Source organism: Lissotriton vulgaris, chromosome 9 (genome assembly GCF_964263255.1).
Source record: "Lissotriton vulgaris chromosome 9, aLisVul1.2, whole genome shotgun sequence".
Lineage (NCBI taxonomy): Eukaryota > Metazoa > Chordata > Amphibia > Caudata > Salamandridae > Lissotriton > Lissotriton vulgaris.
The window spans coordinates 146455533-146481454 of record NC_141697.1 but is presented as its reverse complement, the minus strand read 5'-3'; the positions used below and the strand labels follow the sequence as shown (position 1 = coordinate 146481454).

Genomic DNA, 25922 nt, shown 5'->3' with positions numbered 1-25922 from the left:
GGGCTACAATGAACTCAGATGGTACTTGAACAGGTGCTGGACGTGTCTGGAGGCAACGGGCAATGACCGTTAAGGCTTCCTCTTGGGGGATGCAGGTATAGAGGGAGACGACGTCACAGGTTGCTAGTATTTGCTGGGATGGATCATATGGTATACTTTCAGTTATATTGATGGTGTGCATCGTATCTCTGAGGTAAGACGGAGTGGCCTCTGCTAGTGGTTTAATGAAAAAGTCAATGTACTTTCCCAATGGTTCCAAAATGGACCCACAACCTGACACAATGGGCCGACCCGGTGGATTAGTCATGCTTTTGTGAAGTTTAGGTAGGGTGTAAATGGTTGCCAGGCGTGGGTGTTTGCTGTTGAGAAAATGGAATTCATTCTCAGACAGGAAGCCAAGATCCAATCCCTCTTGTGTAATCTCTAGAATCTCAGTAGCAATGGATCTGGTGGGGTCCGATCTCAATATTTGATAACAACTGGTGTCCTGTAATTGGCGTAGAATCTCAGCTTTATACGCAGATTGATCCTGGATCACAATCGCCCCGCCCTTGTCGGCCGGCTTAATGACGACTTGGGTGTTCTTGGCCAGTGTCTGTAGTGCAGTTTTTTGGGATCTGCTGATGTTATATCGAACAAAGGTTTTGTCTTGTAGGGCCCGTTGTACATCGCGCCAGACTACCGTTTCATAGGCTAGAATTTGATTGGACATCGTGCTGGCATATGGGACAAATGTGGATGGCGGTCGTAAGCCTGTTACAGATGTTTTCAACTGTGTGTCAGAGTTGCGGAAAAAGTACTTTAATCGGATTTTCCGAAAGAATTTGATTAGTTCCGTTCTTACCAAGAAGTGGTCAGGGTTGTATGTAGGGACATATGATAGTCCCTTACTGAGTACTTGAACTTCTGTGTCACTGAGTTGTTGCTTTGAGATATTGACAATGGGATTCAATATTCCATCGGGCTCCAATGGGTCTACCACCGGTAAGTCTTGTTGCGAGTTACCCTCTCGCCGTGCGGTTCTGGTTGGAATTGAACTTGTTTGGACGGTGGTCCCTGGCCTCCACTCCAGTTGGTTTGTTGCTGCTGGGAGCCACGTTGATTCTGACCACGGGGCCATGAATTGCCTCTTCCTCGTGGGGGTCGCCAAGATCCACGGCCTTGTCCTAAAAAAGGAGGGAATAACTGAGGAGGATAATTATAGTCAAAATACGGGTATTGGTGACTTGGGCCTGCAGAGTCCGGCTCTCCCTCAGAGCTATAAGAGGAATCCGAAAAGGTAGGGTAATTCCGTCTGCCTCTGAAATTGCCCCGACCTCTGGTGGTGAAACGGCCTTGTGTGTCCTGTCGGTAATAGTCGTCTTGCAGGTATGGGTATGTCTTTTTTTTATCGTAGAGACGAATATCTCGTGCCAATTTTTCAAGTTTGCGGTTTTGGGTGGTTAGGTCAAAGTCCTTGAGTGTGGCTTGTAGGTTGGTTAGGGTGTCCTTTGCGTTTGCAAAGTTGGAGTCAGCAGATATTTCCGCTTTCAATGCAGCGATTTCGGCGGTGAGTAGTACTACCTGGTCTTTGGCAGTTTCAACGCCCAACACCATCCAGTGGCGAGAGCAATTATTGGATATGTGGCTGAAGCCTTCTCTGAATTTCGGAACTTCAATGAAAATGGCCGGTTCTATCTTAATTTGTAGTCCAACTGGAATTATGTTCTCTTTAAGGTACTTAGTGAGCAAATGACCGTGCCAGCGGGTACGCACCAGTTTTTTCTCCAGGCGTTCAAGACGTGAGATTTTGTCTTTTAATGAAAAGTCAATTGTTGGAACATCAGATTGAAAAAAAATATTGTCAGGGTTTTCAAGCAATTTGTCAATGTAGTCCTCAGAGTAGGACAGGAGCTCTCTTTCTACCATATTGTGATGCTAGAGTTAGGAATCAAGAGCAATGGGGTGGGGAAGGGAAACCTCGCAGACCAGCGTCTGCTCGAAGTAGAGTATGAACAGGGGGGTATACCCATGTATAGTCACTGGGACCTGTCACAATCTACCATGAATCGGGAAGACTCTACACTAAACTGTTTCGCAAACAAGCTGAGAGGAACTCCCTATTGGCTTACACGAGCCATCATCCACGTGCCCTCAGGGATAACCTGCCCTTCGGGCAATTCCTCAGGATACGCCGCAACTGCTCCACCAAAGATGATTATTTCTCTGAGTCTCAGGATCTATCCAACCGATTGCTAAGCCGTGGCTATCCCAGACGGTTGATCAAAAAGGCCCGCAAACGTGCTTGGTTCTACCCCCGGGAGGAACTACTTGTGCCCAAAAACAGAACGGAACAACAGGAAAGCCGCATTGTCTGTGTCACGACGTTCAGCACCAAGAGCAACAGCATCAAAAAAATCATCAACAAACACTGGCATTTGGTTTCCGATGACATTAAACAACCCCTTACACCGCTTCATGCATTCAAGAAAGCTAAATGCATCAGGGATCATGTCGTGAATTCATTCCTATCCCCTGAAAGTCAGCCCACAATCAACACTCTGTGGAACTTACCACCTGTAATTGGCCACTCTAAATGTGGCCATTGCAAGGCCTGTGACTTGACGATACAGACCAAAGACTTTACTTATCTTCATCTAACTGTGAAATTGAAATGCTTCAGTAATTGCAACTCTAGCAACGTCATTTATGCCATCCTATGTCCATGCCAGAAGATCTACATTGGGCAGACCCAACAGAAAATCAAGGCACGCATACTGCAACACATGAGCCGCATTCGCTGTGAGATTGAAGGTGCACCACTTGCAGAACATTTCAAATTGAACAACCACCCACCAGAAAGCTTACGATGGTTGGTCATTGAAAAAGTTACACTGGGACCACGTGGAGGCAACATTTCTGACATTCTCAACATACGAGAAATAAAGTGGATGTACTTTTTCAATTCCATTGAAACTGGCCTTAATGAATCTGATAGTTCATTTTCCCAATTGGCCACATTACCCTAATGAATCCGATTCCCTCTCACAAGCTATCTGTTTTGCTCTACCTTTCACTTTGGGTTCACGCTGTAGCCAATTTATTGACATACATTGCTGATCATATGTAATATCTGCTCACTTATATACAGAGCCTTTACCCTCATGTTTGAGAGGTACGCTCCGCTAACCACAGTAATTGTTAAGAGGTTACGTCACACTAGACGGTGAAGATATTTACATGCTGCCCTCCTCACATAGCGTTCAATGTTGAGCTTTCATTTATATGTGTCTATGTATATTCTGTAATTTAATAATTAGAATTGGTCTTCTTCATCTCATTGTGTATTCCATTACAATGTTTACCATTCGATGAACATCTGCCTTTTTAGCACTGCGCTCCCCTGTGTCACCATGAACGTGCCTTGACCAGTTAGTCTTTTTACTAGTTCTACCCTCCCCAGCTGCCACCACATGACCTGTTTCCATGACTCCCATATCTAACTAGGAAACGCGGCATTCGCACCGCATCTCGCGCACGGAGCCACAGAAAGCAATCTACCGAGTAAGTCACATTTCACTGAGAGCCCGCTCTCGTTCCCCATAGAGACCATCATGATTGATTATCCCTCCTTTTTACATCCCACAGACTCATCTCGCACACCAAATCAGTCTGAAATCGACGACTTTCGAAATTACCGATCACTGATACATTCAGGTGCCGCCCAAATCGGTAAGCTGCCCGGTTTAATCCACCATTTACGTGTGGGGCGAATTCGCTAAGTGGCCTCGCCGCTCCTCCCGGATAGCCGCATTCGGCTCCATTTAATATATTTTTTACATCCCACAGACCCATCCCGCAGACCATTAAGCCTGCAATTGACGATTTTGGATATTTCCGATCATTGACAACTCTTGTACCGCCGATAATCGGTAAGCTGCCCGGTCTTTCCACCTTTAATGTAACCATTCACCAGTTGGTTTTATTTGCTAAGTGGCTTTGCCGGCCCTCTCAGACAGCCGCTTTCGGACCTTAGTTAATTTATGATTACCACATTGCTCGCTCTTTTCCAGATGCGGTATCTGCCTACTTGTTTTTAACTCATCTGATCCGCCACCTGTGAGCTAAGCAGCACGCTGACTTGCGGTAAGCGTCTCCCAGATGGCTGTGTTTAGCCATTAGCTAGTCTTTTCCGTTTTAATATAGACCATGATTGTAAGTTATACTAACCCGGCAGCTCCAACACCCGTGTCATCTACATTGGGACATACGGACAGGCCTCCTTCATGCGCATTGCCCCTTACCGCATTTCCTGAGCCTGTTTCCAAGCGTTAGTGATTTACAGTCCTTTCCCAATCGTCGGCCATACATACATGTCCTTATTACATGTCTGATTGTCTCAAACCAACCCTTTCGCATTTAATCCTGGGGTACCGCTGTCTGCAAATGCTTTTGTAGCGGCGCACATTGGTTTTTGTTCCCTAATTTATAAGTCCGTTTAACTGCATGGGTATATACATACATGTCCTTATGACATGTCAGAGTGTTATAAACCAATTGTCTCATTTAGGGTACCGCTGTCTGTAAATGCTTTTGTAGCGGCTCGCACTGGTCCCCTTCTCCAGGCCCATTTTTGTATCCGTTTTAACTGCATGTGTAATCATTACTTCTCCACCAATGACATCACTAGGTCAGTTTTTGTCTCGACCTAAGCATAATTTTGTCTCTACCTATGTGTAAATTCAGAGGTTGATTTCCACCCTCTAATCTGGAATTATTGTACCCCCATTAGGTCCTTTGCCCCCACTCCCCTTCCATGGTCCTGATGAAGACCCCACAGCAAGGTTAAAACGATCCTGCAACCTCAAGAGGGTCGAAACGTCGACTGTTTGTTTTTATTGTGGCAACTACACACCAATATTGTATATATGCTGTACCTGGTGTAGTATGCCTGTATTTGAACAAGTTACTATGTGATATACAAGTTGTTGCCACCGCATTGGTGTCACGTATATATGCCTAAACAACTGATTTTACTGTCACGTAATCCCTTCACTTCACGTTATCCTCACTATCACGTTCCTTCTCCCACCTTGGGGCACTGTATGACGTTAATACAGTTTATTGCATTCTACTATATGTATAAGATACTCTATCCCACTGTGAATTAAACCGTGCGGATCTAAAACATTTGTCTTTTGAGTAATTGTGTTTCAATTGTTTAATTAGTTCCCTTGACACACTGGGACCCCTTCCTTTTAGCATACATACAACCCAGGTCCCAGTGACTATACATGGGTATACCCCCCTGTTCATACTCAGATATGAATGTCAGCAGCCCTACATGCCAAGAACAGATGCATACTGGTAAGTAGCATATTCCTTTCCCCCCATTGCCAAGCTGTCCTATCCTACAACAATGGGGAGCAATTAAAGGATCGCCATAAGGGAGTATATCTATTATATATAGGTATATTAAATAGAATCTGCATCTTTTTCCAAATCTTCCAAACTGCAAATATTATCTTTAAATTTTTTTTTTTTTATAGTAGCTGGCTCAATTTGCCTAAAAAGTATCCCTTGAGCGATATTACCTCCGGCTAACTCATAAATTGAGGGTAGATCATCGTTTAAGTTATATTGCCTGCCTGGCCTCTGTACGGAATGTTGAAGGCGGTGTTATAATGTGCCTACGAAGTAGGAAATGTAAGCAAAGCCATTTCAGAGAATAATATCCTGCACAGGCATGCAACGAAATGTGTGTTTTTCGATTTGTCAATGTACAGTGTTCAAGAAAAGATGTCAATATACGGTGAACATGTAAAATGGTGGTGTTGCCCTCGGTTCTAATGTGACCACATAACATAGTGGAGCATATGGATTTTAATAATGTTCTGTCCTCTGCTTCTCTTTTTGTGACTAACAGGTACGCGATGAGGACAAAGATCCAGTCTACTTGTACTTTGAAAATATGATGACATGCGCTCGTGTTCGAGCATATGAGCGCAAAACGAAAGAGCATCAGAAACAGATGTCAGATCAGTGTACATGTGGCTCCAGTCAGTGTTTTGCCAATGTAAGTCTAATTTGTTGAGCCCTCTTCTGTTTGCCATAACGCTTGTCCAACATGTAATCATTCACAGATTCCACATTTAAGTTCTAACCATCTGTGGTTAAGTCCCCTTTTGGATAGTTATTCCCTCACTTTTTGCTGCGGGATGATCTGAGAGTGTGCAGGGCCCTGCTAACCAGGCACTGGCATCTTTGGTCAACAACAAGAGGAAGAGCACGAGGAATCACTATTGATCCATAATTCTGATTCTCAATCTGGTCAGGACTCAGCCGCCCTTCAGCCAGCAAAGAAGCATCGGACAGTGAGTACTTATACCCCTGATCCAAATCATCTGCTCAGACAAAAAAGACTGCTGACAGTCCGCAACTTCTAAAAATCCATGATGCACAGCTAAAAACTGATTTGAAATCCCGCCCTCCAGCTCAACCCTGAAATTTTGGCCTACAGCAGGATGCTCCACCTCCTTGACCTCTGTGTCGGTAGAGCCTAGATCTTTGGTCTCTGCACAGAAACAAAAACATTATATTTCGGATCCGACCACAGCTCCAACTAAATCAAAGCTTCCCCCACCGAAATACTTAGTTTTCACACCAAAATCTCCACTAGAGCTGAGCCTCGGATCTACTTCAAGAATAGCACGACCTGAGGCAACAAATGCTCCAGATTCAGCCTGAAACTAAAGGAATAGTGCTTCAACCAGAAAAACCTCACTCTTCTAACAAGCAGTTATCTTTTGAAGAGGATTTGGACGTTCCTCTACAGCCTCAAAAGAAGGAGGATGCTGCTACTACCCCATTGGATGTCTATTCCACCTTCACCTACCCCACATACACAACCCCACCATCTAGTACACAGGCTCACTCACCATAATTCTTTTTTTTTTTTTTAATCTTTATTTTCCAGTTTTCATATACAGTAATCAGGCACCAATATTAAAGTCAAGTCAAGTCAAGTCAAAACATTTATATAGCGCACTACATACCCAGAGGGTTTCAAGGCGCTTAGGAAGGGGAGGTGGATTATTTGTCAAAAATCCACGTTTTAAGCTGCTTTCTGAACGCTAGGTGGTTCTGGGTGAGGCGAAGGTAAGCGGGGAGTGAGTTCCATGTTTTGGCAGCCAGGTATGAGAAGGATCTGCCTCCCATGGTGGTCTTGTTGATGCGAGGAACAGTGGCGAAGGCTTGGCTGGAAGAGCGAAGTTGGCGGGAGGGGGTGTGGAAGGACAGTCGAGAGTTGAGGCAATCTGGTCCGATGTCGTAGAGTGATTTGTGTGCGTGGGTAAGCAGTCGGAAAGTGATCCTCTTATTGACGGGTAGCCAGTGGAGGTCTTTAAGGTGACCAGAGATGTGTTCGTTGCGTGGGATGTCTAATATGAGCCTGGCTGAGGCGTTTTGGATTCGTTGTAGTTTCTTCTGGATTTTGGCGGTGGTGCCTGCGTAGAGGGTGTTTCCGTAGTCCAGTCGGCTCGTGACTAGAGCATGGGTGACTGTTTTCCTTGTTTCGGAGGGGATCCAGCGAAATGTTTTTCTGAGCATGCGAAGAATGTTAAAGCAGGAAGAGGATACGGCGCTGACTTGTCTGTTCATTGAGAGTGAAGAATCCAGAATGACGCCGAGGTTCCGTGCGTGGTCTGTCGGGATGGGTGCATTTCCGAGGGCTACCGGCCACCAGGAGTCGTCCCATGCAGAGGGGGATTTACCTAAGTGGGACATTGTCAGGCGTTTCGAATCCTGGCAAAAACATTCACGACCTCGGCAACCCCACATCTGGCAACAGTAACGCGAAAATCTGTCCAAAGGGCAAAGGAATATACAGGCTGCATAGTTTAAGGATATACGATCAATAATGCAGTAACGTGAATTGACAACATAGATTGTGGCATTTACATCATCTGTTATCTATTGCATATAATGACATAAGTGTGGTACAATGTTGCAAACGTAAAATATACTAAACCACCAGAATCCCATGTCCATACTATATCATCTCAGTCGACCCCTTCAGACACAATGCCACATTCAACTTGCATCTCTCGGCTATATATGTTCTATAGTGGCCCCATATGTCTTTTGGGCGTGAGGAGCTTGGCATTAGTGAAGCAAAGGTTTCGCTATTTACGTTTCAATAAGCTAGGCTGCGTAACCAGGCCTTCAATGTGGGAGCCGTTCTCCTGCCCCATTCTAGCGCTATTTCCCGCTTAGCCAGTAGAAACCCAAGAGCCGTAAACCTTCTGATCTTTTTAGGAAAGTTGACCATGTATCCCATGAGTGCGATCTCCGGGGTAGGGATCAGCGACAGGGAAGTCCTTTCACCTAATGTAGCGTGTACTTGTTCCCAATACGGCTGTAGTCTTGGACACGTCCATGTTAAATGGGCAAAGTGCACTTGGGGGGCAGAACACTTCAAACAATGGTGTAGCCTAAAAGGATCTATTTTTTGTGACCAGGCTATAGTGTGATACATTCTACGTAGGATTTTAAAATGAATGAGTTCGTGCCTGCTGTTGAGGGATATTTCCTTTCTGACCGGGCAGCACTGCTCCCATTGATAATCCGATATGGGCCGGCCTACGTCGCGTTCCTATTCCGTGGGGATTTTAATGTCAGTAAATGGACGTATCATGAGGAATGCTCTGTAAATTTTAGAAATTAGATGGGCGCCCTTCTCACTCTCTATTATCAGTATTAATGGGGCCGCGGGTTCAGGCGCCACTGGATAAGTAGGTAGAGCGGCCCTCAGAGTGGAGTGCATGCGTCTCATTATGAAGGTGTCCATGAAAGAACTGCCCTGAAATCTAGCGTCCTCCGTCATTGAGAACACATGATTATTGGGGAATAGGTTGCCAATCTGACGGACATCAAATTTAGCCAGTGTGCGTTGCACTAGAGTTTCACCTGTGATGGGGAGCCATGAAGGACTCAGAAGCGATAATGCCGGGGAATAGAGAAGATCCAGCCCCAGCAGTCTACGTAGCTTCCCCCACGCGCAGCTAGTAGTGTACACTGTTTGTATGTCAAGTGGGTCTCTAGGGATTCCCTTAGGAAGGACGGTGGACAATTTCTGAGGTAGTACTATCTGCCTCCGGTCGAAGGAAGGGGATCCGGGCATCCGGGTGATACCAAGCATAAGCATAACTGCACTCTGTTAATTAATATAAATACTTATCTGGAACGCCGAAGCCTCCCCTTTCATACGGGAGAATAAAGATCTGCCAAGCCACACAAGGCCGCCCCCGCCCAGACCAATCTTACAAGGTGTTGCCGCAGTTGCAGGAAAAAGGCTTGAGTGAGGGGAATGGGCATATTGTTAAAAAGATAGAAAAATTTCGGCAGCACAATCATTATAATAATGGCGTCCCTACCCGTGATTGACAAGGGAAGACGAAGCCATCTCTTGACATGAACCTCAAAGAAGCTGACAGCTCTTCCATAATGTAGCCTAATTAGTAGATGTGTCCATATGTATATGTATACCAAGATACTTGACTGTAGTAGCACCACTAAAGCCGATACCCACAATCCCACAGAGTTGTGCTGCGCGTCAGAGGAAAAATGTCAGATGTGTGCCAGTTTATGCCAATACCTGAAAAAAGAGCAAATCGCAAAATTTCCCTGATAATAGGTTCAAGGTTAGTCTGTGGATGTCTAACATATAGAATAGTATCATCTGCACATAGTAATACCAATACCGGACCATTCTTAAACTGTAACCCTAGATACAGGTGACATTCCTGGAAATGTCTTACTAAGAGTTCCATGGCCATAATAAACAGTAATGGGGATAAAGGGCATCCTTGCCTTGTACCACGGGACAAACGAAAGGGTTGAGACAGCGTACCGTTATGCGCAGTCTAGCAGTGGGGCTAAGGTATAAGAGAGCAGTAGTGGCAACAAAACCCGCCGGCATCCCCAAGCGGCGCACCACTGAGATGAAAAAGGGCCATTCCAAGTAATCAAAAGCTTTATCAGTATCCAACAGTACAGCCTCTGCGGGTACCATTGGATCAATCCTGTGTAGAACAGAAAAAAGGGTTCGGAGATTGAGCGAAGTCGAACGATGAGGATCAAATCCAATCTGTGCAGGGGAAATAATATATTCCATTGATAAAGCAAGCCTAATAACAATCACATTGGCTAGTATTTTGTAATCCAGATACAATAAAGAAAGGGGCCTATACAAGCCACATTAAGAATGGTCCTTACCAGGTTTAGGAAACAGAATAATAATGGCCTCTCTAAAAGTGGGAGGAAGAACGTGTTTTCCAACGCATCTGCGTAAACCTCTATCAATCGGGGGACTAAAATGTCTTTGTATGCCTTGTAAAAATCTGCCGTAAACCCATCTAGGCCCGGAGCAGAGGAACCCCGTAATGCATCGATGGCTTCAACGACATGTTCTTGGGATATTGGAATGGCCACGAAGTCCTGCATGTGTTTCTCGAAACAAAAAAGTGCGATTTCAGGTAAGTAGCCTCCCTGTGCACTAAGCTCTCCGCCTATTCTGGAACTCTACAGGGATTTAAAGTGAGTCAAGAATGTGTTACTTATCTCTGGGGTAGAATATACCAACTGACCAGCAGAGGTTTTGGTTTCAGTTATGTATGTCCTACTACAAGGGGGCGGAGTATATGAGCTAGAATTCTACCAGGATGTTCACCTTCACCATATCTCCTGGCCGTGTGACATTTACCCAAGTATAATAATTCCCTGTCTGCTGCATCCCGGAATTCCACTAATAGAGCCAGGCGCTTACTGTTCGCCTCAGCGGCGGCGTTCTCAGGCATCTCTGCGTCTAATGTCAATATGTCCTTCTCAATGCGCACTAGGGAGTTACGCAAGTCTTTTAGGACACCTGAATTTTTAGCAATACAAACCCCACAAATATACGCTTTAAAACCTTCCCATAGGACTGCCCATGTATCCACTGATCCGGTGTTAATTTCAAAGTAGTCCTCAATGGCAACCCGAACTTCTTCAAGGAACACCTGGTCTTGCAGTGCGTTACTAGGGAATCTCCACTGTCTTTCGAATCCCCCAGGTCGTGGGATAGCCAAGCAAGCCTCAGCACCACAGGGGAATGATCCGAGTAGGTCCGTGGTAGTGTGTCGAGCCCCCGGAACCAGCCCGCTATTCCAGGGGAAACCAACCAATAATCGATTCTAGTCCAAGTGTTATGGTATCCGTAATAGTGTGTATACGCAGTAGCATCTGAATTGTGAGTGCGCTCAACGTCTACTAAAGACAATTGCCGGCAAATGTCTTGTAATCCAAGGCGGGAGCGGGTTTTGGTGTCTGGTCAGGAGGAAGTGCTGTCCTTAACGGGATCCAACAACAAATTGAAATCACCTCCCATAATAATTAAACAGGGAATTAGTGTCAGTAAGTGTACCTGTAAGGAATAAAAGAACTCTGGGAAGTCTACATTGGGACCATAGATGCCTATTACTTCAATAAAACGACTCATAAGTGTGCCTGTGACAATCAAGAAACAACCTTTGCCATCCTCAATAACTCTACCCGGGGAAAAAGGGATCCTTTTTTGAATAAGTATGGCTACCCCCCTAGCGTAGCTACCATAGTTCGAGAAATACCTGTGTGCTCCCCAGCTTGCAGCCACTGGGGACTTGTCTGACTTAAACAAGTGTGTTTCCTGCAGGCATGCTATATCGATGTTATGGCGTAGTAAGTAGTTATTCACCTGACGTCTTTTACGGGTGTTATTTAGGCCCCTGACATTCCACGACATAAGGGATAATCCGGAAGGCCCAGGCAGGTTACCTAGCTGTGTCATAGGAAGACTAGGATATGAAACCTGCGTGCAAATATGCTAATCAAACGCCTTGCGACAATGACCTGTGTATGTATTGTCTGAAAATAATGAACCTAATGTAAGCAACCACCCAGCCTCACCCAACACTTAGTGAGGCAAAACCATGCCCATCGGAACATCTGGAAGCAGAAATAACAAACCAACACCGTAATATCCAGGAAAACAGCAACTAAAACCAGGTGTACACCTTGAGGCTTGGCAACGCCATGCCGGCCGGACATTAAATATAAAACTTCAATGAATGAGAAGAACCATACATCTAAAGTATCAGACTCTGAAAGCCTATACAGTACTGTCACAGTATCCAGTCCCTGAATTGGAGAAGAGCTCCATGCTTGCCTCAGAGCCGCTCTGAGGAGGAGACTAAACTCTCACTGCTGCCGCCAACCTGTTGCTGTCTTTTTTGTAAGTGCGGCAGAACTTCATTTGGGTTGTTAAAAATAAGAGAAGGGCCTCCCACATCGACCTTAAGCCTGGCTGGATACAGCATTCCATACCACAGCCCTAGATTTCTCAAGGTAGCCTTTACCCCATTAAATGTTGTGGCCCGCATCCTGATTTGCATATCGCCATTGTCTAACCCAGGGTGGTGTGGAGTGCAAAAAAACGATGGATTTGGGCCCAGATCTTTTGACTGGGGGAGTGTGTGACATTGATCCACATTCAGTCCATCACTTGTTGTTTTTGCAATTGCCACCCTAAGTGCGCTGGGGATGCCCAGACGTGGGTCCCAGGCACTCCACACCACTGGAGTCAAGCTAGCCGGGCTGATGAGAGGTGTTACCTCGAAACCGGTCCGGTCCTCGGATGCTTGATTCCGTTCTGGGAAGGACATGGCTTTTGTAGTTCGGACTGGACTGTTCCCATGGGGCAACAGGGTCAGAGCTGATTTGCATATCGCCATTGTCTAACCCAGGGTGGTGTGGAGTGCAAAAAAACGATGGATTTGGGCCCAGATCTTTTGACTGGGGGAGTGTGTGACATTGATCCACATTCAGTCCATCACTTGTTGTTTTTGCAATTGCCGCCCTAAGTGCGCTGGGGATGCCCAGACGTGGGTCCCAGGCACTCCACACCACTGGAGTCAAGCTAGCCGGGCTGATGAGAGGTGTTACCTCGAAACCGGTCCGGTCCTCGGATGCTTGATTCCGTTCTGGGAAGGACATGGCTTTTGTAGTTCGGACTGGACTGTTCCCATGGGGCAACAGGGTCAGAGCTGATTTGCATATCGCCATTGTCTAACCCAGGGTGGTGTGGAGTGCAAAAAAACGATGGATTTGGGCCCAGATCTTTTGACTGGGGGAGTGTGTGACATTGATCCACATTCAGTCCATCACTTGTTGTTTTTGCAATTGCCGCATCCTGTACCATCACAGTGAAGTCTGGAAAGAAGGATAGTTTAGAATCTTGCCACTGCACTTCACCACGTTCACGGGCGGCACGCAAAATGGAGTCTCGATACCTGAAGTTCATAATTCTTGCAATGATGGGTCTTGGAGGCAGACCAGGAGTGGGACGGGGGCCCAACGACCTGTGGGCGCGTTCTACTGCAAGCCCGGGAGTAAAGAACTCCCTGCCAAATAGATCAGATAGCAACTGTTAAATGAAGACATCCATTCGGCCTGCAGTGGCCGTCTCCGGAATGCCAAGAATGCGCACGTTGTTGCGCCGACTGCGTGCCTCCAGGTCCTCGTTCTTAATCGCCACCTCCTTCAAGATGCGCTCCACTCTGTCCTGTTGCTTTTGGGATTGCGCCGCGTTATCCTCCACATCTGATATCCTAGCCTCTGCCACATCCAATCGTCGGTCATGTGCCTGAACCTTAGCACCCATGTCCTCCAGGCTTTTATCCAGTGCGTCAAACCTGCCGGCCAGGGCCCGAAATCCAGCTCTTATTATCTGGATCATAGCGGCTGACAGTGACTGAGGGTCTTCCGTGTCGTCTGCTCCATGTGCTCCATCCGCAATGTAAATGGCGTTGTCAGTCGCGTTGTTTGCAATTTTCCCAAAGGGTAAAGTCCTTTGCTTGGGATCCTTATGGCCCATGCCGCAGGGTGGTGAAGGGGGCTACCAGGAGAGGACAGGTGGAGCTGACGTGCGAGCATGGACCCGGGACGGGCCAACAGAACCCACTGCGCCATGCGGGCGTGTGTAGGAATAGGGGTAGCGATCACAGCGTACAGGCCACCCAGTACTGCCTGGAGGCAGATGAGGCGCAGAATCAGGCACTGGTATTCAGCCGTGTGAGCCTGCCAGGTGTGATCAAAAAAGCTCTTGGGCTCACAGCGCGTGTAACCCTCAAACCAACCAGGGCAAGGAGCAGAACAAAGCGGGGAAAGGCTATTGCGGAATCGGCGACTCCCACGTCAGCAGCTTTTTCAGAGGCCTGTGCGCATCATGCGAGACGTGGGAGGCCCTAAAGTACTGCAGCCCCGTGAAAGTGAGCAACTCATGTCCTCAGGGGAATGAAAGCGCCAGATGTTTAATGCCACAATGGAGGGTAAAATGGCAGCACTTGGGTAGCAAAATGTCTCACGGGAGTCCGTGAAGCGTTAATAGCTGATTGAAATTGCTGCCAATATGCAAGGGGTGAAACAGAATCAGCACTCCCACCAGGTCATCAATCAGCCAGGTATAGGGCATCAGAGCCGACCGCAGCAGTCAATGAGATCCCAGGGCTCTCTCCGCAGGCCCCACCATGCAACCAGCCATAGGAAACTTATCGGGCCTGGGAAGGGAAGGAGGGAGCGGGCGCCACTCAGCCAGCCCAGCAGTTGTCTCGCCCCCGAACGCGGAGCTGAGAGGGCTACCCCCACACGCCTGCCGCACCCCCTAGGAGTTCGGGAGACCGGATGGCCCTGTCTCCAACACTGTCTCCTGGCAACGCTGTATGTGCCGGGTCGGGTCGCGCTCTAGTCACCCACAGCCCGTAAAATGGCTAAATGCTCACCATAAAGGGGGCGGGGGTGGCAGGGAGCCACGCAATCATGGGGGAGGCGGAATCTACATATGGAACCGACCGGCGGCCACCCGCTCACCTCACAGTCCGGTCCACGGATCTTCCAGCAGGGCCGCTGCTCCGGATCTAGGCGTGGTCCTACGCTGGATTTGGAAACCTCCCTTTAAAACATTGTGTCCGCCTCCGGGATACAGTGTTGGACTCAGCTTCGCCTCACGGGAACGGCGGGGGGCTTTCTGCTACCTCAATTACGGCCCTTCATGTCGGAAAGGAGCGAATGGCGAGTCCGGCCGGTGGAGCTTCAGACACAAGCAGCCATCTTGGACACTTGCGTGGCCATGCCCCCTCACTCACCATAATTATCCGAGGCAGGTCACATGTCTCCTCACTCACCAATAATAGAGGATGCTGAGGATATTTCACGAACCATACACCAGATGCTTCGGATGACTATTGTAGGAGAGTAGGGTCTGCAATCCTATGATCACCCCAGATTTTTGCTTTTTGCTTCACTGGTTTACAACTTTCCCTGGCTGTGGGCCTGCTAATCAGACCCACAGCATAGCTGTTCTCTCTCTAAATTGACTCACATGTACCTTAGGTGCATTTACCAATTGGTACTGGGCCACCTTATCAGTCCCTGTACAGTATACTGTGAGAAGGTGGCCTGATATGCAGTGCTCACTATTCTAGTGAACACTATGTATCAGTCCAGCAACCCTTATTGATGATTGGTTGTAAGCCAACCTTATAGACCAGCTATCCTAGTAGCGTGGATACGAGCAGTCTAAGGCTAAAGACTCGAGAGGGCGTGTTAAGCCAGCTGTTACACCACACATATACCCCTTGAACACCAAGTGAAAGGACACCACACAAGTGTTATGAAAATAAACAGTTATTTATTAAGAATCACAACAGCCCTGTACTCTTTATGAGGACAGGGTACTAAGCACAAACCAAAACTCTTACAAAAATACTTAAGTTAGCACAGTATATACAAATGCCCGAGGGGCACGGAAAACCATATACTCTGAAAGTGGAATGCGAAATTACTAGCAGGTAAGTACAGTACTAATAGGCTTTGGAATCGCTAGGACTTGACTATAGAATCGTTAGATTACTTCTAGGAGACCCAGGGGACTCGGGTGCAGTGTGTGCACTCTCACGCGAGATGCGGGACAAAGTCTATGGTAGCTAGAAATTGCAAAGTTAGTGTTCTCGGGCGAACCCGACCTGGTAGGGAGAAAACGAAAGTGGATCCTGACCCTTGGATAGTGAGGCTATGCTGGGGCACCGAAATGCCGAAGTTACCTAGCCCAGGGGCTGCAGCTGCATAGGACTCAAAAGACGTCGGGAATCCTCGTTGCCGGACCAGGAGCCTGGAAGAAATAAGTTGCTGGCAGGCGACCAGTGAAGAAAGTTCGGTGGATCCAAGCCTGGATCGATGGAAGATGACACCTGAAAGCAGAGGGGACCAAGTTCGAGACTACTAGCCAGTAGTCAGTGGGCACCAGGAGGGCACCGGATGGTAGCCACCTCGACAAGGCGTGTGGGTGACGCTGGGCTCGGAGATCTCACGGACCAGGAGGCGTTGTCGGCGACCAGGAAGGAGGATCGAGCTGTCCCACGAAGATAGAAGCTGTCGGCGTCGCTGGACCCAGGATTGGGCAACAAAGCCTTGGCAAATTCAAGCCCACGCGGTGGACCTAAAATGGCGTCTGGAGTGGACCAGGAGGGTCCGGGGTGCTTCTCTTCAAGAAGGAAGCAAGGGCCAGTCTGGAGCAACCAGACCAGCAGCAGTGATGTCGTCGGGCGTCGTTCAGAAGGCCACAAGCCAGCCGGCTAGTAGCTAAACAACGCGGTGCACAGCAAACAGCAGAAGGGCCCCACGCAGATCGTGGAGATGCAGGGAGGCTGACCTTAGGTGCTGGAGCTGCGCAGGGTCGGGGCTTCTCGGACCCCAAAGCACTCACCCGTGGAGGACACGGTGGGCTTGCAGTAAAGATGTTGTGCAGTCTTGGCGATCGTCGGTCCCTCGAGGTCTCGTCGCACTCACGGTTCTCAGCTTTGCTGTAGAGGTGAGTAGAGGTCAGAGGTGCCAGGGAAGCCGGGTCTCGTCGAGCTGGGTCGTCGGATTCGTGATGAAGGACTTGCAGCAGACCGCAGTGTTCTTTAGGATGGTGCCTGCGGATGCAGGGTGACTACTCATTAGCCACAAGGGAGAATCTTGATGAAGAAATCTTGAAGTCCTTTCGCAGAAAGTCGTGTCTTGATTCCAAAGATGATCTAATTTGAACAGGGGGCCCGCTCCCATCTTTATACTAAAAAAGGGGGCTGACCCGGTGACTAGGTCCTGCCTATGGGTGGGACTAGGAGGGGGGTGGTTACACCCCTCTGCCATGCCGGACTTCCCCAGGCCAGGGGCTGGTGTGCCCCTGGAACTGGTTCAGACCGGCCTATGCGTAGTGAGCACCGGGGTGCCACTCAGCAGTCACCTTCCTGAAAAGCCCTGCCTACCCAGGATACACAAAACCATGTCTGGGACGGTGCTAGCACCGCTCCTGACAGGAAACCCTTTGTCCAGGCTCCCCTCGCTGGAAGGACTCCCAGCTACAGGGGGTCAGACTCGTGTCTGTGGTGGCAGCATCCATTTTGTGGAGCTGAGGCTTTAGTTAACTTTAACCGGTGTTCACAGTTACATACATGTCGTGTCCCTCTAGAAGGGTGGAATGCTAACCCCGTCGCCAGAATTGGCGAGGGGTTAGTATTCCAATTCGTATGACACCTTACTCGACATGTTTTGATAAAGCAATACCAAAGTTAGCATTTAACCGCGAGGATTATAATGCACTTAAGAGTATATGGTATGCGATATCATGGAACAACTATTAGGACTTGGTTCCGCAAGCTGCAGACAGGCTCAGCTCATGCCAGAGCACCATCTCACACGATTCCAAGCACTCTGCCTTCAGGATTGTCAAGGCCTGCCATAGGAGTGACTGATAGGAATCTGTGTGTCCATTTTAGGGTTAGGTATAGGTATACTATACCTACAGCAAAGGGTGATTACACGACTTTGCCCCAGCTGTCATGCAGCCAGTTGTGTCAAATTTAGGAGGCCAGCCAGGGGTGGCATAATACATGCTGCAGCCCCTGGCAGCCCTGGGTACACCCATGCCCTGAGTTACAGGGTCTGATAGGGTGGCCCAGTACCAATTGGAAATGCACCTAGGGTACATGGAATCCATTTTAAAGAGAGAGCAGTAGGCCTGGGGTCCGGATTGGCAGGGCCCCAGGTCGACTATGTCCAAAACCAGCTAAAACACAGGGCAAAAAGTTGGGGGCAACCATAGTCAGGAGGTACCTTCCTACACAACCCCCCCCCCCAAACGAAAGGAGATAAGGCTATCCTTGTCCAGGTAAGCCTCTATTACCTAAGTGGCCATATAAGGAAGGACCAGCTCTGGCTTGGTTTCCCCCTGTGTCATGGTCCACTAGGCAACCCCTCACCCTAAGGGTATCTGAGGGTCTCCACCATAGGGAATCTCTGTCTCTGGTGTGTCTTGGGAAAGAAGAAGGCTGATGCTGGGATGGAGTACTGAAGTGAGGCTCCTCTACCTTTGGGCTCAACTTCCTCCAATCACCATCCATCATGTGTGCCTTTCTTTCTTTAGCTGAGATGCACTGAGCTCTCAGGGTCAGCCTCTGGCTACCTAAAGCTGGAGGCTGAGTCCCTCTGTTTGGCGTACTGGAGGGACAGGTCAGGTTTGGGGTTTTTAGGCCCCAGGTTTGGCTGTGCCCAACAGTGTCCAGCTGGGGGAGTTCCCTAACTACTTTTAAGGGGGATCCCTCAGGAGTCTGTTCTATTTTCACTTGGCTAGGTTTACCAGCTTCAGTGATCCTAATCTGCTGATTAAGGGGTTCCTTTGGACAGGGGGCCCTTTGGGGTCCACCACTGGCCTCCCTGGTCTCTTCAGCCCTGGGCTGACTGAGGCAGGGTAGAGAGGTGCAGGTTACCTGCTCCAGACTGGGTCCCACCTGGGAAGGGTCCACTGCCATCAGGGGCTCTGCCAGGCTAGGCCTGACTACCTCTGGGGCAGTTCCTTCAACAGGGGTAGAGTCAGTTCCCTGAGGAGGCTGGCTCTCACCTAGTGTCTGGGAGGGGGAAGACTCTTCTTCCTCCTCAATGCTCTCTGTTTGAGTGGAGTGATCCATTGTTTCAGGCTTCACAACCTCACTATCTGTCTGAGTAGAGGCTGAGACCATTTCAACCTTGCCAACCTTTTCAGGAGGGCACTCAGTTTGTGTTTGGGCTGTGACTGTCACAGCCCTCCTATCCTGCTCCGGAAAGTCTGTCTGAGCCTGGGCAGTGGCTACCACTGCCCTTCCAACCTTTTCAGGGAGGAATGGTGCTTGGACTGGGGCTGTAGCTATTACTGCCCCACTAACCTGTCTGGATAGGCCTATCATTCTGGAATGAGTTTCTTGTTCCACCTCAGCCCATGCTGAGAGTTCCAGGTCATTCCCCAGTAAGCAATCTACAGGTAGGTTATCTGTCACTGCCACTCTCATGGGCCCTGTGACATTACCCCAGCTGAGCTTGACTACTGCCATGGGATGCCTTCTCTTCATTCCATGAATGTCTGTCACCTGATAAGTAAAACCAGGGGTCAGTTGAGCAGAGGGGACCAGATGGTCACTCACCATGGTGAGGCTGGCCCCTGTGTCTCTGAATGCCTCAACTTTCTGACCATTCACTAAAACTTCTTGTCTATACTTTCCCAAAATGTGGGGTCCAGTAGTGAAGTTGGCAAACCCCATGCCAGTCTCACAGACAAGAGTGTGGTCAGGGAACCTGGCTAGGCCATAGTCCTCCTGATTGCCCAAAGTAATGCCCACCACATTCTTGGGGGCACTCCCACCACCTGGGGGATTACCACTAGTGGTAACAGGAGGTTTAGGAGTATTACCTGGGGGTATATTTCCCTTATTACCATTTTTAGGGCAACTGGCATCACTTTTGTAATGACCCACCTGTTTACAGGTATGGCAATAAGGTTTCTTCTGTTCTGAAGGAGTGTTCTGGGACCCACCACCCTTGTTGGAGTTTTGGGGCCCTTGGGAAGTCTTCTCTGTGGATTTATCCCCACCCTTCTCTTGAGGCTTGGTTGATTCCTTTTTCTGGTCACCACCCTGGTTTTTAGGCCTAACCCTGGTTCTGACCCATTTGTCTGCCCTCTTACCCAATTCCTGTGGAGAGGTCAACTCAGAGTCTACCAGGTGCTGATGTAATAGCTGGTTCTGACAATTATTTAAGATTTGCTCCCTCATAATTAGATTATACAATCCTTTAAAATCAGTAACCTTACTACCCAGTAGCCAGCCTTCAAAAGCCTTAGTGGCACAATCAACAAAGTCAGTCCAATCTTGAGACTGAGTTTTCTGGGTGTCTCTGAACAGCATCCTGTATTGTTCAGTGGTTAAACCAAACCCATCAACCAGTGTATTCTTCAAGATTTTGTAATTGTTAGCATCCTCCACCCTTGTGGTGAGGAGCTTATCTCTACCTTTACCATCAAAGGAGAGCCACAAGATAGCTGCCCACTGACTTTGGGGAACACCCTGCACAGTGCAGGCTCTCTCCAAAGCAGTAATCCATTTGTGGATGTCATCCCCTTCTTTAAAGGGGGGCACTATCTTATTCAGGTGCTTTGTATCAAAACTCCTTTCCCTATTGCTAGGTTTATTGCTGCCACCAGTGGGCTGTAGCCCACATAATTCTTGCTCTCTAGCAAGGGCAAGTCTCTCTTTGGCCAGGGCAAGTTCTTCCCTTTCAATCCTCAGTTTGATTGCCCTTTCTTCAGCTTTATACACTCTCCTCTTAGGGGAAGACATCCCTCTGTGAGAAGAGTTGAGAGAGCCATTGGTTCGAAAGGATCTGTTAGAGCCTCTTGATAGAGACCTAACTCGTCCATTCCCAATGTTAAGCTGACCTGAGAGTGGGCCCAGGGGTCCCCCAGTACCAAGCTCATGTCTGCTTAAGTTGGACCTGGTTAGTCTAATGACTTCTACCTGTCCCTTGTCTGCCTCATCCCCTGACAACTGGTCCTCATCCTCATCCTCAGCATCATCTGCTTCCTGGAGGGGATGGTCCTGGCTATCAAAGGGTCCCTGTAAGGAGGGCAAACTTCCTTCTGGATTAGAAGGGTCTGGGTTACCAGCCCTACTGGCATCATAAGCCTCTAAGAGACCAATCAGAAAGGAAGTGGTGGGGTTAGACCCCTGTTTTAGTTTCCTGAGAGTACACACTTGTCTCATCTCATGGAAGCTAAGAGCAGCATATTTTGAAGTAAGGACCTGTGGAGGGTCCACTGACACAAGGGGATACTCAGAGTTTCCTCCTTTGTCTGACATGCTGATTCTAGTGTGGTGTAAGTGATGCACCTACCTACACTATGTGTTTACCTACTGATCCCTTGCTAAGAGTTGCAGCCAAGGTGTGCTAAGCCTTGAGGAACTGCAACAGCTGGTTCAGTAGAACTCAGAGTATTCTAAGCTTAGTTATATGTACTAACAGTACTTATGTGATCTTTCAACAAGATATTCTTAGGATACGTGTGGTAAAACAACAGCAAGCTCAAATCCCAACCGCTGCTCACCAATGTGAGAAGGTGGCCTGATACGCAGTGCTCACTATTCTAGTGAACACTATGTATCAGTCCAGCAACCCTTATTGGTGATTGGTTGTAAGCCAACCTTATAGACCAGCTATCCTAGTAGCGTGGATACGAGCAGTCTAAGGCTAAAGACTCGAGAGGGCGTGTTAAGCCAGCTGTTATACCACACATATACCCCTTGAACACCAAGTGAAAGGACACCACACACGTGTTATGAAAATAAACAGTTATTTATTAAGAATCACAACAGCCCTGTACTCTTTATGAGGACAGGGCACTAAGCACAAACCAAAACTCTTACAAAAATACTTAAGTTAGCACAGTATATACAAATGCCCGAGGGGCACGGAAAACCATATACTCTGAAAGTGGAATGCGAAATTACTAGCAGGTAAGTACAGTACTAATAGGCTTTGGAATCGCTAGGACTTGACTATAGAATCGTTAGATTACTTCTAGGAGACCCAGGGGACTCGGGTGCAGTGTGTGCACTCTCACGCGAGATGCGGGACAAAGTCTATGGTAGCTAGAAATTGCAAAGTTAGTGTTCTCGGGCGAACCCGACCTGGTAGGGAGAAAACGAAAGTGGATCCTGACCCTTGGATAGTGAGGCCATGCTGGGGCACCGAAATGCCGAAGTTACCTAGCCCAGGGGCTGCAGCTGCATAGGACTCAAAAGACGTCGGGAATCCTCGTTGCCGGACCAGGAGCCTGGAAGAAAGAAGTTGCTGGCAGGCGACCAGTGAAGAAAGTTCGGTGGATCCAAGCCTGGATCGATGGAAGATGACACCTGAAAGCAGAGGGGACCAAGTTCGAGACTACTAGCCAGTAGTCATTGGGCACCAGGAGGGCACCGGATGGTAGCCACCTCGACAAGGCGAGTGGGTGACGCTGGGCTCGGAGATCTCACGGACCAGGAGGCGTTGTCGGCGACCAGGAAGGAGGATCGAGCTGTCCCACGAAGATAGAAGCTGTCGGCGTCGCTGGACCCAGGATTGGGCAACAAAGCCTTGGCAAATTCAAGCCCACGCGGTGGACCTAAAATGGCGTCTGGAGTGGACCAGGAGGGTCCGGGGTGCTTCTCTTCAAGAAGGAAGCAAGGGCCAGTCTGGAGCAACCAGACCAGCAGCAGTGATGTCGTCGGGCGTCGTTCAGAATGCCACAAGCCAGCCGGCTAGTAGCCAAACAATGCGGTGCACAGCAAACAGCAGAAGGGCCCCACGCAGATCGTGGAGATGCAGGGAGGCTGACCTTAGGTGCTGGAGCTGCGCAGGGTCGGGGCTTCTCGGACCCCAAAGCACTCACCCGTGGAGGACACGGTGGGCTTGCAGTAAAGATGTCGTGCAGTCTTGGCGATCGTCGGTCCCTCGAGGTCTCGTCGCACTCACGGTTCTCAGCTTTGCTGTAGAGGTGAGTAGAGGTAAGAGGTGCCAGGGAAGCCGGGTCTCGTCGAGCTGGGTCGTCGGATTCGTGATGAAGGACTTGCAGCAGACCGCAGTGTTCTTTAGGATGGTGCCTGCGGATGCAGGGTGACTACTCCTTAGCCACAAGGGAGAATCTTGATGAAGAAATCTTGAAGTCCTTTCGCAGAAAGTCGTGTCTTGATTCCAAAGATGATCTAATTTGAACAGGGGGCCCGCTCCCATCTTTATACTAAAAAAGGGGGCTGACCCGGTGACTAGGTCCTGCCTATGGGTGGGACTAGGAGGGGGGTGGTTACACCCCTCTGCCATGCCGGACTTCACCAGGCCAGGGGCTGGTGTGCCCCTGGAACTGGTTCAGACCGGCCTATGCGTAGTGAGCACCGGGGTGCCACTCAGCAGTCACCTTCCTGAAAAGCCCTGCCTACCCAGGATACACAAAACCATGTCTGGGACGGTGCTAGCACCGCCCCTGACAGGAAACCCTTTGTCCAGGCTCCCCTCGCTGGAAGGACTCCCAGCTACAGGGGGTCAGACTCGTGTCTATGGTGGCAGCATCCATTTTGTGGAGCTGAGGCTTTAGTTAACTTTAACCGGGGTTCACAGTTACATACATGTCGTGTCCCTCTAGAAGGGTGGAATGCTAACCCCGTCGCCAGAATTGGCGAGGGGTTAGTATTCCAATTCGTATGACACCTTACTCAACATGTTTTGATAAAGCAATACCAAAGTTAGCATTTAACCGCGAGGATTATAATGCACTTAAGAGTATATGGTATGCGATATCATGGAACAGCTATTAGGACTTGGTTCCGCAAGCTGCAGACAGGCTCAGCTCATGCCAGAGCACCATCTCACACGATTCCAAGCACTCTGCCTTCAGGATTGTCAAGGCCTGCCATAGGAGTGACTGATAGGAATCTGTGTGTCCATTTTAGGGTTAGGTATAGGTATACTATACCTACAGCAAAGGGTGATTACACGACTTTGCCCCAGCTGTCATGCAGCCAGTTGTGTCAAATTTAGGAGGCCAGCCAGGGGTGGCATAATACATGCTGCAGCCCCTGGCAGCCCTGGGTACACCTATGCCCTGAGTTACAGGGTCTGATAAGGTGGCCCAGTACCAATTGGAAATGCACCTAGGGTACATGGAATCCATTTTAAAGAGAGAGCAGTAGGCCTGGGGTCCGGATTGGCAGGGCCCCAGGTCGACTATGTCCAAAACCAGCTAAAACACAGGGCAAAAAGTTGGGGGCAACCATAGTCAGGAGGTACCTTCCTACATATACCTTAGGTATCCAGGGCATAGGTGTACCCAGGGCCAACCAGGGGCTGCAGCATGTATTATGCCACCCCTGGCTGGCCATCTAAAACTGACATAACTGGTTGCACGACAGCTGGGGCAAGGTGGTGTAATCACCATTTGCTTTAGATATAGTATTCCTATATCTAACCCTAAAATGGACACATGTATTCCTATCAGTCACTCCTATGGCAGGCCTTAACAATCCTGAAGGCAGAGTGCTTGGAATTATGTGAGATGGTACTCTGGCATGAGCTGAGCCCGTCTGCAGCTTGCGGAAGCAAGTCCTAATAGCTGTTCTATGATAACGCGTACCATATACTCTTAAGTGCATTATAATCCTCGCGGTTATTTGCTATCTTTGGTATCGCTTTATCAAAACATGTCGAGTAAGGTGTCATACGAATTGGAATACTAACCCTTCGCCAATTCTGGCGACGGGGTTAGCATTCCACCCTTCTAGAGGGACACGACATGTATGTAACTGTGAACCCCGGTTAAAGTTAACTCGAGCCTCAGCATCACAAAATGGATGCTGCCACCACAGACACAAGTCTGACCTCCTGCTGCTGGGAGTCATTCCAGTGAGGAGAGCTTGGACAAAGGGTTTCCTGTCAGGGGCGGTGCTAGCACCATCCCAGACAGGGTTTTTTTATGTATCCCAGGTAGGCAGAGCTGAGAAGGAAGGTGACTGCAAGTGGCACCCCGGTGCTCACAATGCATCTGCCGGTTTGAACCAGTTCCAGGGGCACACCAGGAGAGACCGGACAAAGGAGAGGGGTGTAACCACCCCCCTCCTGGTCCCACCCATGGGCAGGACCTAGTCACATGCCAACCCCTTTTTTTTAGAATGAAGATAGGAGCGGGCCCCCTTCCCAAAGTAGATAATTCTGAATCTTGACTACTTTCCACGAAAGAACTCTTGAACATTTCTGAAGACTCTCCCTTGTGGCTAAGGAGTAGCCACCCTGCACCAGCGAGCACCATCTAAGCGCATGCGGTTTGCTGCACGTCCATCCTCCGGATCAAGACTGCCCAGCTCGACGAGACCTGGATTCCCTGGCACCTCTGACCTCTACCTACATCATCAGCCCAGCTGAGATTCGTGGGTGTGACGAGACCTGAAGGGACCGGCCATCTTCAAAACTGCACGACGCTTATCCAGCACGACTGCCGAGGGACCCTCGAGTGGGTGCACTGGGGTAAGAGAAGCCCCAACCCCAAGCAGCATGAGCACTGAAGACCAGCCCCCCAGCATCCGCCAGATCTGCGTGGGCCCCTTTTGCTTCTGCGTTGCTTGCCACGTTGTCCGGTCACTTGCCCGTTGGCTAGTGACCCTCCAGACGACGTCCTACGTTTGTTTCACCGCTGGTCTAGCTCCTCTACACTAGCCCTTGTCTCCTCTTGAAGGGGAACTTCCTCGGACCCTCCTGGTCCACTCCAGACGCCATTTTGTGTCGCCACGTGGGCTTGCCGTAGCCAAGGCTTGTTGCCTCCTTCAACGGATCCAGCATCGCCAGCAGCAGACATCCGATGTGGGACAGCTCGTAGACCTCCAGCTTGGTCGACATCAGCGCCCTGGTCCGTGCAGCAGAAGAATCCAGTGTCACCTCTTCACCTGGCTGAGTGACCTTGTCCGGTGCCATCCTGGTGCCCACCTAATCACTGGCTAGTGATTCAG

The 25922-nt window shown here is 49.0% G+C and overlaps 1 protein-coding gene across 1 annotated transcript in view; it reads left to right on the top strand.

Moving 5' to 3' along the window:
• MGA (MAX dimerization protein MGA) overlaps positions 1–25922 on the top strand; it is a 734728-nt gene that overhangs the window by 302323 nt on the left and 406483 nt on the right. Inside the window, exon 11 of the mRNA XM_086937233.1 lies at positions 5906–6055. Within this exon, the coding sequence (XP_086793359.1) occupies positions 5906–6055 (150 nt within the window). The remainder of the gene's footprint in view (positions 1–5905; positions 6056–25922) is intronic.